The sequence below is a fragment of the Marmota marmota genome, unplaced genomic scaffold, assembly GCF_001458135.2.
Source record: "Marmota marmota marmota unplaced genomic scaffold, marMar, whole genome shotgun sequence".
Classification (NCBI taxonomy): domain Eukaryota; kingdom Metazoa; phylum Chordata; class Mammalia; order Rodentia; family Sciuridae; genus Marmota; species Marmota marmota.
In genome coordinates, this window is record NW_026000108.1 from 3,351,041 (window position 1) to 3,369,513 (window position 18,473).

Below are 18,473 nucleotides of genomic sequence, written 5' to 3' on the forward strand. Positions count from 1 at the left end.
GGGCTCCCGCCACTTGCTGCCCCTCTGTCTCCACTTCTGCTCCAGGTCCTTAGCCCCCCTGACCTGACCACGTCCACCTTCTTTCTCACCAGCTCCACGGGAAGGGGGACTGAGGTCGCAGCTGTGCCCACCACTTGGTGCACAGTAGGTGCTCAGTGAACATCCCAAGTGGAGCCTCTCCCTGGAGTCCAGCCACACCCTACTGCCTGTAGCCCCAGAACGTGCCAGGTCCCCTGGAACCTCTGGGCCTCTGGACCACGGGTCCTGCTGCCTGGAGCACCCTCCACCAGGCGGCTCTCGCCCCCTTGCCCACAGCTAGCTGGAGCCCCCTCCTGGTGCCCAAAGCAGGACTGGTTCTCCTCTCAGTCAGAGCTCCTCGTCCTGAGTCCTCAGGCCTGGCTCAGGGAAGGTGCACAGTGGTGCTCAAAAACAAAAGCCTCAGGGCCCCCCACCGTGTCCTATGGTGTTGGGGAAGCCCCCAGAAACAGAGGAAATGTGCCTTGGGCTGCTAAAGCAAGATCTTCTGGGCTTCAACTGAGGGAGCACATCGATTGTACAGGGACTAAGCACTTCCTGGGCACCAACACAGAGGGGCCATCATGCTGCCCCCAGGGAGCTCAGATCGTTGTTGGAGATGCTGGGCACTGGGGGAGACTATCAGGGAGCCAGGAGGACAGAGAGGGAGGGACAGGGGCCCTGGCCTACAGCAGGTGCTCAACATTGGCTCTGGAATGGATGGACAATAGTGGGTGGGTGGATAGATGGTGGACGAGTGAGTGGATGGATGGGTGGGTGAGTGGGTGGTGGGTGAGTGGGTAGGTGGATGGGTGGGAGATGGGTAGGTAGGTGGGAGATGGGTGGATGGATAAGCAGGTGGGTGAGTGGATTGGTGGATAGATTGTGGATGAGTGATTGGATGGATGTGTGGATGGATGGGTGGGTGAGTGGGTGGGTGTGTGAGAGGATAGGTGGATGGGTGGATGGATGGGTGGATGGATAAGCAGGTGGGTGAGTGGATTGGTGGATAGATGGTGGATGAGTGAATGGATGGATGTGTGGATGGATGGGTGAGTGAGTGGGTGGTGGGTGAGTGGGTAGGTGGATGAGTGGATGGGTGGAAGATGGGTAGGTAGGTGGATAGATGGGTGGATGGGTGGATGGTAAGCAGGTGGGTGAGTGGATTGGTGGATAGATGGTAGATGAGTGGGTGGGTGGATTGGCAGGTGGGTGGGTGGATGGATAGGCAGGTGAGTGAGTGGATTAGTGGATAGATGGTGGATGAGTGAGTGGGTGGATGGATGGGTAGGTGGGTGGGTGGATGGTAAGCAGGTAGGTGGGTGGATAGGCAGGTGGGTGGGTGGATGAATGGTGGATGAGTGAGTGGATGGATGGATGGATGGATGGGTGGGTGAGTGAGTGGATGGATGGGTGGATAGGTGGATGGGTGGATGGATAGGCAGGTGGGTAAGTAGATTGGTGGATAGATGGTAGATGAGTGGGTGGGTGGGTGGGGGCAGGTGAGTGGATGGACAGGCAGGTGGGTGGGTGGATGGATGGTGGGTGAGTGAGTGGATGGATGCGTGGAAGGTGGATGGGTGGATGGACAGGCAGGTGGGTGGGTGGATTGGTGGATAGATGGTGGTGAGAGCGTGGGTGGGTGGATAGGCAGGTGGGTGGGTGGATGGATAGATGGTTTCATGGGTGAGAGGATGGGCGGGAGGGCGGGAGCTGGGGTTCGAGTGGACGTGTGGCGGGTGAGCGCGGCAGGCTGCCCGTCTGCACCGCCCACCTGGATGTACAGATCCACCAGCTCGTTCTGCCGCAGGATGTAGTAGATCTTCCCTGCCTGCAGCCAGGCATAGGCCTCCTTCTCCTTCTTCTGCAGGTCGATGAATATCCCTAGGCTCCGCTTGGTGTAGTCCAGAGCGGATTTGTAGGCCCTGGAGTCAAACGCAGATGTCAGGCAAGAGCCCTGGGACCCGCCTGGGCTCCTCCACGGTGGGTCTGCAGGTGGGTGGACCTTGCCGTGTGCAGCGCCCGCCCCTCCCAGGCTGCTGGGAGATGGTCTTCAGGTACAGAAAAGACAAATTGTTCAGAGGGAAGCGGCATTGGGGCAGACACCCTGCAGGAGCAGCCTGCTTCCTGTGGCTTCCCGGTTTCTCTCCCGTCTCTTCCCGTCCCTGCCCACACAGCTTTGTCTCTGGACACACCAGGAACCCTCAGCACAGGGCAGAAATTCAAAGACGGCCTAGACGGGTGGTTCTCACACTTGCGCCTGCCCCAGAGCGCAGAGGGCTGTTCACAGGCAGATCGCTGGGCCCTGCTCCAGGCTCTGCCTGCCCAGGTCCACGCTCGGAGAGCAGCACTCTAGAGCACTGGCCCATTTCTTCTGCTGTGAACTCAACGCCTGGACAGGAACCCGTCCCCCTAGTCCTCGTGAACATCTGGCTTCTGCCCAGCTATCAGCGAGTCCTACGTGACAGGTGGTGTTCACCACAGTGACCCCACAGGGCCTGTGGGCTGGTCAGTGTAAGCCACACAGGGAGGTGTCCCAAGATGCTGTCCCAGGGAAGCAGGTGCCTGGGGAACACATGGCCACTGTCATGTCTGGGGGACAAGGGAGGCCCGGCCACCCTGTGACTGAAGACTCAGGGCAGGCAAAGTTCAGCTCACAAAAGCCACCATGGCAGGAAGGGTGACCTAGCGATGGCTGCCCTGCATCTGTGGGGCAAGGCTTGTCTGGGGGTGAGAGCAGATGGGAGGGTGCCCAAGCTGGGACTCGCAAGTCATGAGTAATGGACAGAGTGACCCCAGGCCCATCAGCTGATGCCAGGAACCCCACAGTCACCAAAGGGAGGTTGCCCAGGAATGGGGCATGGTCTCCATGCTGCCCCCACCCCACACTGGGGTGCAACCCTTACCGCTCAGTGCCCAGTGACAGGTACAGATGACTGATGGCCTCCAGGAGCTGTCCCTCCAACACCTTGTCGGCTATCCTGCGGGCCAGTGTGAGCTGGAACTCATGGTAGATGACGCTCTGTGCCTCATTGGGCATGACACTGCTATAGAAGTGGCACAGCTGCTGGACGGCTTGCAGTTGGCCTGAGGAGAACAAAAGGAAGATGTCACCCTTGTGACTCCACAGTGCTATATGCAGGGGTCAAAAGCCCCTTGCTGAATGTCCGCCTCTTCCACACCTCTATAAGCCAGGTCCTTCAGATGGGGAAACTGAGCCAGGATAGTCCAAGTGGCCATCTCAGGGGCATAGCATGGACAGCCCAGGAACAGCAGGCTGTGGAGGCTCCAGAGACAGCCCTGACCATCTTGATGACCCTCAGAGCCAGAGTTCCGTCCCATCAGGCCTCCTGTTTCTGCCTCACCAAGCTCCTAGCCAGAACAGGGGCTGCCTCCATCCTGACCTGATGGCCAGGTGGCACCATCACCTCCTCTTACAGATGGACACACAGAGTCCAGAGTGTTTGCCTGGAGCACATGGAATGGGACTCTGCTGTGCCCTGGCATCACAAGGCCTGCACTCTGTCCAGGAGCAGGCTCCAAACCACGGGCCTGCGGGCCTCTCCTCAAACCAGGGGCTGGGAGTTATGGAGAGCTTCCAACTGTCAAAAGTAATCCAGAGGAAAACAAGGAAGTGGAAATTACCCACACCATAAACCAGCTAGACCTCATAGGTACTTACAAAACACTCCACCCAACACTAGCAGAGTTCAGTTTCAGTGTCATAGAACATCCTCCAAGATGGTCCACATGCCAGGCCACAAAGCGAGCCTTAGTAAGTGTAAAAGGGTTGAAGTTTTGAGAAATATGTTCTTCAGTTACTTTGAAATGTAGTTAGAAATCAGTAACAGAAGGAAGTTTGGAAATTCCAAAATATGTGAAAATTAAAATACACATTCCTAAATAACAAGTGGGTCAAAGAAGAGCTCACAAGGAAAACTAAAACCACTCTGATATGAACAGAAACAGAAGCACAATATACCAGGACTCAGGGGGTGCAGCTAAAGCAAGAGTGTAGAGGGAAATTCATAGCCCTGAATGCCTTTGTTAAGAAAAATTTCAAAGGCCAAACCTAAACTTCCTCTGCAAGAAACTAGAAAAAGAAGAGTTAAATAATTCTAAAACAAACAAAGAGGAAGAACATAATGAAGAATAGAGTGGAAATAACAAAATAATATAGAAGAGAAACCAACTAACCCCAAATCTGGTGTTTTTTGCTTTTGTTTGTTTGGGTTTTTGCCTACTAGGGATTGCGCTCAGGAGCACTCGACCTGAGCCATGTCCCCAGCCCTGCTTTGAGGCAGTGTCTTGCTAAGTTGCCCATACTAGTCTTGAACTTGTGATCCTCCTGCCTCAGCCTCCTGAGTAGCTGGGATCACAGGTGTGTGCCACCAATGTCCACTCAAAAGTTGATTCTTCCAAAAGATTAACAAAATTAACAAATCTTCCACCAGACTGACAAAGAAAAACGAAGAAGATGGAAATTACTAAAATCAGAATTGAAGAGGGGATGTGGCGGCCAACCTCCTGCCAACCTCCTAGAGAGGAAGGCTGTAAGGAGCGCTGTGCCAGCAAGTCAGATGACCGTGGGAGGTGGCTGGCTCCAGGAAGGACCCCTCCAACACCCACTTGGCTCAAACATGGCCGAGTATGCACCTGGCAGCCCTGGGAGCCACCCCTGCCCGCCTTCTTGGACGTTTGGTCTGGCCCAGCGTGGGAACCCGCGGTTTCTGCACTCAGCATTCTCCGGGTGGGACAAGCCCCCCCGGCCTCGGACTCACACCCAGGCGCTCTGAACAAAGATGGAAAGTTTTCTTTCCCGGACGCCGGTTTGCAGAAGCACGCTGGGGAGGCATGGAGGAGGGACGCGGGTGGCACTTGCGGTCACCACTTACTCTCCAGGTGGCCCGTCTCCACAGCGACCAGAAAGGCCCACTGGTAGTAACACTTGCCCTGCTGGGCGAGGGCCCGGCGGGTGCACAGGTGGCCAGTCCACAGGAGCACCTGCGTGAAGTCCTGACCACACTCCCCGACGGGCAGCTGTGAGAAGAGTCTGATGGCCTCCAGGAGGTAGTGCTGGGCCAGCCCGATGGCACTGACCTGCAGACACAGCGCCCCGAAGTTGGCCAGGACCACTGCCTGGTTCCGCAGCTGGCCCAGGCCCCGAGCCAGGCGCAGGGCGCGGTAGTAGCCCTCGGCCGCCTGCCGGGTCCTGCCCGTCCTCTTCAGGGCGATGGCCGCCATGTTGACAATCACACCCTCCTGGTCCTCGCTGGCCACATCTGCATCCAGGATGGACTGCAGGATGTCCAGGGCCACCAGGCTCTGCCTGTGGAGCAGGTGCAACCAGGCCAGCACCACCAGGCGGTCCACCACGGGGCGCGCACCGGCCACGGCGTCGGCCTCCACCGCCCGCATCATGAAGGCGATGGCCTGCCCGTGCTGCTCATGGTGGCTGTGCAGCTGGGCCAGGCTGGCATAGAGCAGGCCGCGAAGGGCCCGCCCCGTGCCTGCGGCTGTGGAGGCCAGTGCCTGCCTGAGGTAGTGGGCGGCCTGGGCAGGGAGGCTGTGAGCCGCCGTCCTCTGGCCGTGCAGCCGGGGGGCGTTCCAGAGGACCAGGTCCACGCTCCTCAGGGAGCTGGCCAGCGAGCCTGGGGTCCGCAGCGAGGCCACCCTGATGCAGCTCAGAGCCAGGTGGGGCAGGCACTTCCTGCTGTAGGTGTCGGCCAGGAGCAGGTAGCAGCTCAGAGGCCAGGCGGCGGGCGGGGCGCCCAAGCCCCTGTGCAGCAGCAGCAGCCTCTCCAGGTAGGGCAGGGCCTCCTCCGGCTGCTTGAGGTGGGTGTGGTGCCTGGCCAGCAGGAAGCAGGCCCGGGCCTCGGCCTGCGGGCTCCCACCGCTGATGGCGCTCCGCAGCGCGTACCGCAGGAGCTCCGCCTCTGCCTCGGTGCTGCAGATGTGGCTGGGCGTGCCCAGGAGCAGGGCCGCAGCTTTGGGCACCACCTGGGCACACTTCTCCCTGGATTTCTGCTTCATGTAGATGGTGGCCAGGTTTGCATACACGGCCACCACCAGGAAGAGGTCCTCAAAGCAGCCCCCGCGCGCCCTCAGGGCTTCCTCAAAGTACACGCGGGCCTGGGAGAGCTTGAGCTTCCGGGCACACAGCCGTCCCAGGAGGAAGCAGAGTCTGGCCAGTGCCATGCCAAGGCCAGCCTTCTTGGCCATCTCCCGGGCCCGTGCCAGGAGCCCGGCCAGCTCCTCCTCATCAGCAAAGCTGCAGAACATGCTGCCCAGCCATGGCAGGCAGGCGTCATACAGGCCACGGAAGCAGGCCTGGTACCCAGGGGCATTCAGGGTCTGCAGCAGCGAGCCCAGGGCCTCTGGGTCCGTCCCACTGTCCTCGGGAAGCAGGCAGAAGGGGGGCTCCTCGGTGTCGGGGGAGCTCACGCAGCCAGAAGCCTCCTGGAGACCCCTGGCCTCGGGCTCCTCCTCAGGGCAGCCTGGGAAGGTCTTGCATTGTTCTAGAACATCCTTCACTGTCCGCAGGGTCTCCTGGGGCTCGGGGTTGAGGCCGGGTAGAGGCATTTCTGCAAGTCACAAAAAGGCCCAGTGGGATTAGCGTCCAGTGTGAAGGCCACTGGCCTGCACAGTTCTCCCCTCCCCCGCCGTCCCTGGAGCAGCACCACCCAGGTGACCCTCCCCCCAGGCTGCTCCAAGGACAGCAGGGTCTGGTGGCTCCATGTTCCTTCCCCATGACCCTGTTCCCTCCATCTCCGCCCTCTTGAGAGCACCGTCATGGGAGATCCATGCTTCAGAGCTCAGCCGTGGCTGGTGGGTCCCTTTCCCTTCAGAAAGAATTGAAGCCTCATAAGGAGTCCTGTCCACCCTCTGGGCTAGCCCCAAAGGTGTGATTTGCTCAGCCTGCTGGGCTCGCCCCATCCAGGAAGCCCCAACTGCCAGTCAGAACTGCTGATCTGCCCACTGAAGTCGTCATACAGAACAGGCAGAACGGCTCCATCCCCAGGAACCAGCCAGCTGGAGAGGAGGGCTGGCCACCTGCCCTTCCCCGCCACAGGAAAGGGACCATCTCTGGCAAGAGGAATCGGGAATGGCTCCCAAAGCAAACTCTTTGTCAGTTGGCAAAGACTTAGAACAAGAAAAAATTAAACTCAGTTTAGGGGCAGAGGTCCTGCCAATCCGACTGCCCTGGATTATAGGAATCTGCCCCCCACAGAGCCCCCATGGCTGGCCTCCACTGCCAGCCCAGCACAGGCAGCTAAGGGGCCCACGGGGTCTTTGCTCAGGAGACAGGAGGGTCTGCAGAGGCTCCAGGTGGGAAGGAGGCACGCCCAGCCTCCCGAGGGCCCCATCTCAGGGCCTCCCTGTCTGCACCCCAGGGCAGCCCTTGTGAGTTGGTGCTTGGTTCTCCCAGGGAATTTCCAAATGCCCCCCACCCTGCCATTCAGACCCCTGGGGAGGGGTGCAGGGAGCCAGCTGAGCTGCAGAGGGGAGAAAAGAGGGTGTCCCTGAACCAAGAAGGCCCTCAGGAAGGACCTGTAGGGACCTGATTGGGGGAGCGGCTTCTTCTCCAGAGCAATGTTCCAGCTCCACCCTCCTTGTCCCCGCTCCCTGCGGGCAGTGGGACCTGGCCGCCTGGCACAGAGCAGGACAGGCCTCAGCTGCTCTGAGTCACCCAGAGGAAGCCATAGCCGAGAGTGGGCTGTCCTGTGGGGCCCAGCGCCTCGAGGTGCAAGGGGGGTTTCAGGCCCACCCCATAAACTTCCCACACCCGCCTGCACCCTCACGGCAGAGGACTGGCACCCCCGCTCGGTACCTGGTGCCCAGCACTGCCACTTCTGCCCTGCACTCCTGCCCCGAGGCCCCACCTCTGACCACAAGACCCCAAGCTCTGGGCAGCACCCACCTCGCTCCTCAGGCTGCATACCCTCTGCTTCTGCCAGGCGGTCTGGGAGGGAGGAAGAGAGGTCATCAGGACTCCAGACAGTGCCCTGTGGTCCCAGGCCATGTCCAGGCAGGGACCCTCTGGCCACCAGCACCCATGAGGGAGAGGTGTGGCTCAGGAGCCAGGAGTCCACGTCCCCCAGGACCTACAGACAGGACAGAGCGTGGTGGTCTGCCCCGGCCCTCCCCTGACCACACAGAACTCCAGCCTGCCCTCTGGACAGGGGACCGTGGCCATGGAGGGGTGCTCTGGCCCTGTAAGCTCCACTGGGGAGCAGGGTGGATGGAGCCACAGCAGCCCTAAGTCCCACAGGCTGGGGCGGAGCCACCCACTGTGGGCACGTCCCTGCTCAGACTGGGGCAGGCACCTCCTGGCCTCAGCTGCCACCTCCTAAGAAGGGGCTGACACCCTCTGGCCGGAACCACAGCGGGCAGGAATGAAGAGAGCTGTAACCATGGGCACGTGAGGGTGCCTGGACCTGACACGGAAGGCACGTGCTCCTGGGTGCCCGGCAGGGAGGGCACAGAGGTCACTGCGGTACCCCAGCCACAGCGTCTGCTCCCCGAGAAAGACAGCCCATGTCGGGGGCTGGAGCCCGGAGAGGCCAGGGTCAAGGGGCAGTCTGTTCAGGAGGACGTTCTTCTGTAGGCCTAGAAAGCTTCAACCTAATGTGGGCGGGAAGGTGTTTCGATGCCTATCATTAAGCAGGAAGAAAAATATGTGTAGAAACGTCTGTGTGCGTGTGCACATGCTACATGAGTACATGTGGGTGTGCGGGCATGAGTGTGTTTGTGTGTGCATACATGTGAGTGTGTACACGTGTGGTTGCGTGTGCTTGTGTATACCTGTGCCTCATGAGTGTGAGTGTGAGTGTGTGCGTGGGTTGCGGGCCTCTGCTGGGCTCGGGCATCGGGGCCCACCACTGGGCGTGCACGTGTCCCTGGCTCAGCCCCGCTGCTCCTGGTGTGGACAGCTGGCTTCCTCCGCTGCACTGTACCTTGGGCCTCAGGGAGACGCTTTCCCATGCAGAGGTTTGTGGGGAGGTGGGGAGTGGCACCGCTCCGTAGGTGGGCACCCTGGGTCCTGCCTGCCTCCCCAGCCGCCAGGCTGGGTAGCCCTCCACAGTGGCAGAGCTCCAGCTCCCTCTCCACAGGGGGTTGGCAAGGCTGGGCAGAGGCCGCCAAGGTGGGACCCCCCTGAAGCTTGTCCCCCTAGAGCGAAGCCAAGCTCCATGTGCCCAGCCAAGGCCAAGGGTGCCCGTGCCTTGGGTTGGGGCCTGAGACCAGTGGGGAAAGGCTTCCTCATGACCTTGGGCAATGGGGGCCTCAGCACCTCCTGCGTCCCCAGCTCGTCACGCCTCTCTCTCTGTGCCTACCCCACATGCCCAGAGGCAGTGGCCGTCTGTCGCCTGCTCACCTTTGGGCACCCAGGGCTTGGCCTTCTCTGTCCACATGAAGGCATGAGGAGTGGGCAGCTGGGGGCTGCTGGGAAAGGAGGGGGGAGCAGAAACACCTGCCCCCAAGGACTCACTGGGAGACCTACAAACCCAATGCCAATAGGGTGGGGGACAGGTGGCCTCAGCACTGGCCAGATGCCACCCGGTTCACCCAGTCCAAGCCTTTATCTCCACTGTGGGCGCAGTCACCATCCTTCCAGGAATCCACCCAGCACTCTCCCAGGTCCCCTGCGGGGACACAGTCAGCCAGGCCCCACACCTACCCAGACTGTGCACGGAGCAGACCTCGGTGCCCGCCATCCTGCTCAGCAAGCGCTGGGCGGTGTCCTCCGAAAGGTGCCCCTCGCTGCTGAAGAACAGCCTCTCTCCCTCGTCCAGGAAGACCACACTCTCCAACCTGGGGAGCCATGACGCAGGTGTCAATCAAACAGGAGGCCGCGACCGGGGCTGCTCTGCAGGGCCCCAAGGACCCCACCAAAGGCCCGGCACAGCGGTTCTGCATCACCACGCTGGGACGGCTCCGCTGGCCTCTGAGGACACCAGCGAGAGAGGGCCATGTCTCCAATGGGCCAGTTTTAGGGGCAGGGTGAGGACGAGGCCCCGCTGCCTTACCCCTTACAAACCAGTGACCTGCAGGGACCTGGCGCCAACGGGAAGGCTCTTCCGCTGCGGCACGGTTCCCTAGTCCCACCTGACGACACCCGCCGCTGTCCCGCCCCTGCTGGACTCGGCCACCTGATGCGTGACTCGTGGACACAGCCAATTGGATCTTCAGCTGAATTTGTTGTGATCGTGTCTTTTGACAGTGACATTTCACAGTCAGACCGTTTCTACTCCCTCATTTGAGACAGTCCCCACGCACGGCAGCGAAGACCGGGAGGCCAGCGCCAAACCACTGTGCCTGGGAAGGGGGCTCCCGGCAGCTTTTAAAGCCCCCTCCAATGTCTCCTGCAGCTGCTGTGCCAACCGTGCTCCTCACGCAGCCTCTGCAGGGTCCCACAGTGCTCAGCCAGGGACAGGGCTGGCGGGTGGCCACCAAGTCCAGGAGGGGGACAGGAAGGAGGCAGGAGCTGGGAGGGAGCTACAGGACTAAACGGCCTGTATGACATGGACCTCTGGATATAGCTTATTGGTCAGTCTCAGCGCCCAGCCCAGAACAGGGCCACCAAAAACGTGTCTCACCTGTGGGAGTGGGAGGTGAGCCCACAGAGGGGACAGGACCGGAGTGGAGGACACTTTCCTCACACCCACATTCTCCAGGCTCTGAACTGGGTTCTCACAATGAGAGGCCAAGTCCAGGGAAGAGACCACAAGGACAGGCATGGCTGTGCCCACTGACCACTCCCCAAGGACCCTCACTGTTGCCAGGGCTGGGCAGCAGTGACACAGAATTGACCAGCATCTGTCCCTGGGAGTCCCTTGGCTGGGGTTGGGGGCTAGGGGACAGGAAGAATGTCCCTGGGAAAAGCCATTACAGACAAGACTCAGAACCGTGAGAGCCAAGGAACCAGGAGCCAGCCTCCCCACAGCTGGACTCCGGGGGACTCATGGCAAGCGGTGGCCCTTGGAATGGGAGGCACCAGGGCTGTGAGGGGCCTCGAAGCCCATGGCTGACACTTGAAAGGGGTTCATGGAGGGGAGAGACTTGGGGTGCTGAGTTAAGGAGTGACCCTCCAAACTCCAAACTCTTGGAAGGTAACGATTTTGGAAATGAGGTCTTTGCAGATGTAACTGGTCAAGGTGGGACCCACTGGAGGGGGTGTAACATGACAGCAAGTGTCCTTCTTAGAGAAAACAGTCACAGACACAGGGGAGGAGGCCTTGTGGACACTGGGTGGGGCCGGAGGGACACAGCCACCAGCCAAGGGGCGCTGCTGGCAGCCGAAGCTTGGAGGGCACCAGGGCCCCCAGCTGGGGAGGCAGCCTGGGGCTGCCCGCACCTTGCTCTCTGCCCCTGGCTCCAGGCCTGAGGGCCAGCCGCCTGTGGGACAAGCACCAGGAGGTGTCGGGGCGCGTCCCCTCTCAGAGGATGCCCGCCTGGCAGCATCTTGGAGAGGTGCTGGGGCAGAGGCAATGGTGACCTGAGCCCCGCAAGGGGGAAGGAGCTGTCCAGGCCAGCATCCAGGTGGTCACCTGGGAAGCTCTGTGGATGTGGTGGCAGGGTCCCCCGGGAGTGGTGGGGATCAGCCTAGAAAAGGGGGGCCTCATCCACTCACTCAGACACCGGGCCCTGCATGCTGATGTGGCTGGTCCGCACGAAGCCCACCTGGCCTGAGGCCATGTGCCGGCCCACGCACCAGGGCAGGCTGGGCACCTGGGCACCCAGGATCTCAAGGAGGTCGCCGGCCTGGAAGGACACCTCTTCAGGCCCTGAGCCCTGGAAGTCCGCCACCGCTGAGGCCTGGCCAAGCCCTGTGGAAGGAGACCACGCGGTCAGAGCTGGGGCTGGTGGGCAGAGGCCGGGACTTCTGGCAGAAAATCTGCCTTGCCCCTGGGGGAGGTGAAGGAAGCTCAGGCCTGGACATCTAAGTGGACCCCAGACAGAGGCGCTTTTATCCCTAAACCAAACATGGGAAACGGCAGCCATGACTCTCGCTCAGCCGGGTTGTCAGGTTCCAGGGAGACTGTGACCTGTCCCTCCTGCCCCCAGGGCCTGTGTCCACGTAGCTGGCACAGAAGCCAAGCAAACACAAGCCACTGGGGGCCAAGCAGAGAGCTCTGGTGCCCCTGAGCCCGGGAGCTGCAGGCAGCTTTTCACAAAGACCCAGGACAGGGCCAGGCTGAGCCTCGGGGTCTCCTTGGCACCCACAGCAGGTTCAGCCAGAGGCTGGCTGCCTCCTCCCAGGTCTTCCAGGGTGTGGAGACCTGGGACAGCTCATTGAGGTGTCTGTGAGCCACATCCCAGGCTCCTGGGGACGATGACAGGATGCCAGCCCACCTTCCCAGGGGCTGTGAAGTTTGGATCAGCCCTGGAGTTCTCTGAGCCTCAGCCTTCATCCTGCAGACAGGAGGGGACCACAGCCTTGTCCCTTGGCTTGGGGAGGGTTCAGGGCAAACACAGAAACTTCCAGAATGCTGGTGCCCATGACTCATGGGCTACCTCTCCCCCAGGAAAGAGAGGCCGGTGGAAACGCTTACCCATCAGTGAGCTGTCAGGTGTCACAGGTCCACCCACGGAGTCGTCAGCGGGGCCCCAGGGGGCCCTAAGGGCCCACCTAGAGTGGAGAGAGGAGGTCTGTGCCGTGGACCTCAGACTGGGGCAGACGCCTTCTGGGCAGGTGTCCAGCCCCAGCAACCTGAGCAGATCCCTCCACCTCCTGGTCACATGTACCTGCTGGGCCGGTGGCACTACAGCCCAGGGACCCCTGCAGACCACCCCCCGTAAGCACCTGCCCCCACTGCTTCCAGGAGCAGCTCAGTGCTGTGGGGCTGCAGGAGCCTGGCCTCCGGCCCTGACCCTACTGTCCGTCACCATGGGCCTGCACAAATGACCCTGTCCGGGCCTCTGCTCCTCAGACAGACAGCAAGAACACTGTAGTGGAGACTGACCGTCCTCCTTCTCCATCTCTAACCTCTGGAACCTGACCCTGGAGGATGGCCTACGGAGGTGCTCTGTGTCACCTGCCAGGACCTCACTGGGCACAGCAAACAGGGGAGTTTCTTGGAGAAACTAGGAACTCCTCTGGTCTTCGTAGGAGACATGAGCGGCCACTGACCGCCACCCCACCATCGCTGTCAATCAGGAGGTTGAGTTTCTCTCTTGGCTTTGGCTTCTAGGAAGCTCCCAGCCTAGTCTATGAGCCATTCAGCAAGCCAGCAGGATCTTCTGGGTTACCGTCCTCACTAGCTTTACCTGCACTCCGTTTCTGTGTGGGCAAATCTCCGTTTGCCTCCTTCCTGCGGGTGCAACTGTCCTGAGCCTCCCTGGAGGGCTTCCGAGGGGGCCTGATGAGGGCTGTGTGCTGCACACTCCTGTGCCCTGAGTCCCGGGAGAGCCCACGGGCCCCCTCGAGGCGCTGCCTGTGGCCCGGAGAGGAAGCCGCAGAAGAGGTCCCCACCTTGCGTGTCCTCCCACCCCACTGGGCAGTCGACCTGCCAGGCCCAGGGACCATCTGTGAGGCCCAGCACCACCCAGCACCACCGGGACGACAGAGAGTCCGGTACCCACTGATGGAACGGAACCAAGGGCTCCGGGGCAGCCACTGTCACCGCCCCAGATGTGGTGGGAATGGGGCTTGAAGAGTCCGCTTCCAGGGCCACGTCCCCCAGGGAGTGCCCCGAAGCCTTCCTGAGGACCTGGGGGCCCTTCCCCACACTCTGGCGGCCAGTCGTCAGTCTCACATGGTGGTCAGGACACAGGACAAAGAAAGGCCCTTTGAAAGGAAAAAGGTGGTCATCCAGGTGGCTGGACCGGGCAGCTGAAACTCTGCCAGCAGGACCACCCCGCCCCTACAGGACCCACAGTGAAGGCAGCCCGGGGGGAGGCCCCATCAGCTGCTTCAGCCCCAGGAACCAGTGGACTGGCTCTGGAGGCCCAAGGAGCCCAGACAAGAGGCCAGCAACCCGGGGTGGGCCCCAGCTCTGCCTCCACTGGCCTCTGAGGCCTGCTCAAACTCAGACTCTCTCTGGGCCTCAGTGTCCTCCCTGACCCACGAAGGCCAGACGGTGGTCCCCAGCACTTCCTGCTTGGACGGCCACTGGGAGTCCAGCCCCGACCAGGCAGCTCAGGCTGAGAGCCGTGGGGAAGGCCGTTTGACCCTCCCTCCTCTAGAATCGGGCCTCGAAGCCCAGCAAGAATCAGGGCTGGAGGTGGGGACACCAGACAGCCTCTCTGCCACTTCCCAGACACCTCATCTCCCCGGGGGGCCAGCCAGGGTCTTTGCTGCCCAGGCCCGCTTACTGCCAGGGTGGGCCAGGGGGCGCCAGGTAGCCACCGCCTGGAGCAGACCTCCTGGCTCCAGAGCTGCCTCCTGCTACAGCCCCAGACCAAGGTCGCCGTCGCCACGCACGGCACCCACCTTCCTGGGCCAGCAGGCTCTGGTGCGTCCGCCTCAAGGCGTCCTCCTCCACGTGCACCTGGATGGCCGTCTCCTCCTCCTCGCCTGGCCACAGCAGCCAGAAGGCCCGGTCCACCAGCAGGTTTTCCAAGCAGTGATGTGTGAAGCCTGCAAGGCCAGGCCTGGTCACCCGCAGGCTCTGGAAGGGGCAGGGAAGGCCCCAGCGTGGGCCGCCTGCCCTGGGAGCCTACCTGTGCGCGGTCCACTGGTCTGACCATCCTGGCTGCCAGTGGCCATGTCCAGACCCTCACCCACCCACCACCACCATGGTCAAGTTAAGGGCCTCTGTGTGCCTCTGTGTTTGCATTCTTAAGTCAGAGGTTACAGGCCACGTTGACCATCATAGGATGGACACAGAACAGGCCAGGGAGCCCTGGCCTGGCGCTACTGGCCCATGTTATCTGTTTCCATGGAGACAGTGCTTGGCCATCAGGGTGCTGGTGACGCCCCCATGCCTGGCCAGCAGGCAGCACCAGCCTGGCTCCCATTAGGGCCACAGCAGGTGGGGAGCAAGTCCTTCAGTACTCTAGCTGAGGTGTGGACATTCGAGGACAGGGCCAGAGGACGCTGCCTTCTGAGCACCACAGTACCTGCGGCTGTCCTGCGGGGAGGACTGAGGACAAACTGGCTCCTCTGAGAACTGTCTCCTCCCAGGAGACAGGACAGAGCATCAACAAGACCTGCCGAGGGTGCCATCAAGGGTCTCCTCCTCCAGCTTCTTGGCCCTCAAACGGAAGTGGGCTCACAAGGCTCCCCTAGCTGGGTCCCACCCCAGGCTGCTGGCCTCCTGTCTGGGCTCCTTGGGCCTCCAGAGCCAGTGGGAGCCTAGCTCCCTCCCCGCGGAGGTAAGGACCACGCCGTAGGGAAGGGACCCGGAAGCTCAGGCACCACAGCCCCCAGCAAGACTGTCCACCTCAGCTGTAGCCAGCACAGCCCAGCACAGTGCCTCCCCACCCCCAGAACAAGGTGGACCCTGGGCCCTCCCTGTTTTTCTGGAGAGGCCGCTGTGAAACGACTTATTCTCCAGCCCCGGTTGGTGCCATGGACACAGGGTGAGTTACGAGTCCTCCGAGGGGGCCCTGGGATCAGCCCTGGGAGGGTGGCTGCTTTACCAAGAGCATGGTAGGTGGAAAACTTCCAGATTTCTTCAAAAGTCTTAAACGTCACCATGATCCGATCCTGGTCACTGTGGATAGACAACAGCCTGGCTGACAATTCCTTAAAGGAAAGAAATAGAATTTAGGGACAGTCCCAGTGGCCTGCAGGGCGGTTCCTTGCAGCCCTGGCTGATCCTCTCCTGCTCACAAGCCGACCGCGGCTCCGCCACCTGCAGAATGCAGCCCAGCTCCTGCCAGAGCCCCGGGGCCGCCCTGCGCTGCTCTCTCACCCTCCCAGCCTCCCCCTGGCCACTGCCCTCAGCAGCTGCCCTCAGCCCGGCCACAGCGCTGCCTTGGGACCCGCCTTGCCTCACTGCACCTGCAGCTCCCACCGAGGCTGAGTGCACTCGGGCCTCTGTCCTCTGGGGTGACGGTGACGGTGTTGGGGACAATCGCACCATCCGGGAGCTCTTCTGACTAAAGCGGGGGCGGCCAACACCCCTCCATCTGACAAAGGAAGCCAGGCCTGATTCTGAGCTCAGACCCTGGGCAGGTGGTGCCGCGGACTGGACCCCAGGGCCCACCACGGCCCTCCTCTGTGGCCCAGTCCCAGGCGGAGCCCCGTTTGTTGAGCAGTCTGAGCCAGTCTCTGTGCCGGGCACTTGGTGAGGTATTTACCTGGTCCCCACCTCTGGGCGTCTCCAGTGTGGCGGACGAAGGTGCCTTCACACAGGCTAGGAGGCCACCGTCAGGGCGGTCTGACCCCAAGTCCGTGCTGCCCCCATCCCAGCCCTGTGGCAGAGGGGGGCCCTGTCTCCTGAACTGTCCTCATTCCGTGACATCCCCCCCTGTGCCTATTCTCTTTACTCGAGGGAGCTCCTTTCCCCTGCTCCCCAGGCTCCAGGGCTGACTCACCCCCAGCACGCGGGCCACCTCCTGGCTCTCGTTCTCCAGCAGGCGCAGCCGGCCCCGCAGGGCCTGCTGCAGGCCGGGGTCTGGCTGTCCACTCTTCCTCCGCACGGCCAGCAGCTGCAGAGCCAGGTCTGGAAGGGGCAGATGGAAGTCAGGAGGTCCTGCTGGCCCAGACCTGGGTCTATGGGGTGCTCCCCGCCACCCCCGCTGAGCCTCCAAGTCACAAAACTGGTGCTGGAGGCTGGGCCAGCCCGGGGCACCCAAACCCAGAGAGCAGCTTGACCTCCAGTAACAGATGCCCAGCTCAGCTGCAAAGACCTGCCTGTTCATCCTCAGGCCAGGCCCCTGCAGGGATGGGAAGGTGGACTTTCGTTTCACCCTGCAGCAGGTCAGCCAGGAGCCGACATTCAGCAAGCGGCCTGGGCACCATGACCTCCAGCCCCACCTCTCCCCCGGCCCCATCTCCAGATGTGGCACCCAGCCTCCTGGGACACCCCCCAGGCATCACAGAGGCCTCAATTCTACCCTGGCTCCTGTCCCCTCTTCCTTATCTCCTGGGGGACCCTGTGCCCACTCCATTCCCCGGTCACACATGGCATGGGCCCAGCAGCCTGTCCTGCTGGCCCTGTCCTCAGCCCCTGCCCACGGCTCAGGACAGCAGAGCCGTCGGACAACTGTCTGGCCAGGCTCTGCCCTAGTCAGTCCTCTGGCCCATGCAGAGCCAGAGGCCCCAAGAGAGCACCCCCAACCTGGCCTGGCTCTGGACCCTCTAGGGTAACACTGAACTTCTGCAGATGGACATGGCCTGTCTACAATGTTCCAGGAAATGGCCAGCAGCCGTGGGGGCCGCAGAGCTCTGGAGAGCTGGCCGAGCACACGAGGGGCCCGGCTTTCCCATCAACCCTGTACATGTTGGGGAGGTCTTTGGGTGAGGTTGATCCGACTGGGTTTTGATGTGCGTGTGAACATGCCTCCGTGGAGCCCGCCCCTCTGCACAGCTCACAGGCACCAACAAGAAAGCAAATCTGAAGGAAATCTCCACGTGTGGCCAGGGCTTCCTGTGGGAGGGGGCAGCGGTAGTCTCCCACCCCAGATAGAATGAAACGTAGGTCCCCTCCCCGGCCCTGCTGGTCCTCTGCTGCCCAAGACTCCAGGCACCCAGGGCCTCCCCACCTCTTCACTCCCCCAGGGCCTCCCAAACCAGGCCCTGGCGGCTGTTGCCCTGATAGCTCCCAGCTTGGACACCACCCCAGGCCCTAAAGCCAGGTAGGAGACAGGGCACGGGAAAGGGGCCACCCCTTAGGGAGCTCAGCTCCACCAAAAAAGGGGAATGAGAGCCCAGGAAGGAGGAGTCCCTGCGCGGACTCCAGGCACCACCTGAAGTTAGCTGGTTGCTGGTCACTAGCATCACGGCTTGCTCCCCCTGGGCAGGTTAGCGGGGAGGAGGTCACATGTGGGCAATGAAAGAAGTCCTGGGAGGTTCAGCTGTCCATCAAGGTATCAGTGGACCCCCCAGGGGAGAGGAGGGGAGACTAGCAGCCCAGCGAAAGCCCCTGTGCAGAGGGTCCAGCCCTCCTCAGCTCCACCTTCTGCTCCCCGTGTTTGCTCCTCCCAGAGGCACTCCCCTCTCAATTCACCTCTCTTTGTCCCCAATCTCTCCAGTCTGGCTCAGTTCCTTGCTCCGCAGGCTGAGAACCTGGACCAGGACCCTGGGCCCTGCTCTAGCTACACCCAGCTCACAGGGACCCTGAAGCAACAGCCTTTTTTTCTAAGGCTGGCTGCTGCCACCAGAATCCAGGTTCCTGGGACAGCCCCCTCACCTGTTCTGACGCTGAAACTCTAAGACAATCAGCCCTACCTAACCCCTGGGGTCAAGGTCAGCTAGAGATCTCCAGCAGATGCCCTCTCCTCCCCTACTGCCAGCCCTCTACAGAGTGGGGCTGCCCTCAGATGATCAGGAAGGAGGGAGGGAGGGA

At 61.6% G+C, this 18,473-nt stretch overlaps 1 protein-coding gene and 1 long non-coding RNA gene across 11 annotated transcripts in view; one reads left to right on the plus strand and one right to left on the minus strand.

The window, feature by feature from the left end:
* The window catches only part of Sh3tc1 (SH3 domain and tetratricopeptide repeats 1), a 44,884-nt gene that overhangs the window by 7,751 nt on the left and 18,660 nt on the right, over positions 1–18,473 (minus strand). For 8 of the 10 annotated variants that reach the window (XM_048784099.1, XM_048784105.1, XM_048784101.1 and 5 more), the window contains exons 3-14: positions 16,501–16,628; positions 15,601–15,706; positions 14,450–14,596; positions 13,596–13,804; positions 13,285–13,451; positions 12,570–12,646; positions 11,648–11,843; positions 9,695–9,828; positions 7,937–7,978; positions 4,911–6,599; positions 2,922–3,102; positions 1,790–1,940 (exon numbers count right to left, since the gene is read on the minus strand). In XM_048784099.1, the coding sequence (XP_048640056.1) occupies positions 1,790–1,940; positions 2,922–3,102; positions 4,911–6,599; positions 7,937–7,978; positions 9,695–9,828; positions 11,648–11,843; positions 12,570–12,646; positions 13,285–13,451; positions 13,596–13,804; positions 14,450–14,596; positions 15,601–15,706; positions 16,501–16,628 (3,227 nt within the window). The remainder of the gene's footprint in view (positions 1–1,789; positions 1,941–2,921; positions 3,103–4,910; positions 6,600–7,936; positions 7,979–9,694; positions 9,829–11,647; positions 11,844–12,569; positions 12,647–13,284; positions 13,452–13,595; positions 13,805–14,449; positions 14,597–15,600; positions 15,707–16,500; positions 16,629–18,473) is intronic. The other 2 variants (XM_048784097.1, XM_048784102.1) reach the window with 2 other exon arrangements.
* Positions 8,010–17,657, plus strand: LOC125610914. The gene is made up of 3 exons (XR_007340969.1): positions 8,010–8,138; positions 8,702–8,711; positions 17,645–17,657. It is a non-coding gene; the product is annotated as an uncharacterized LOC125610914 (long non-coding RNA).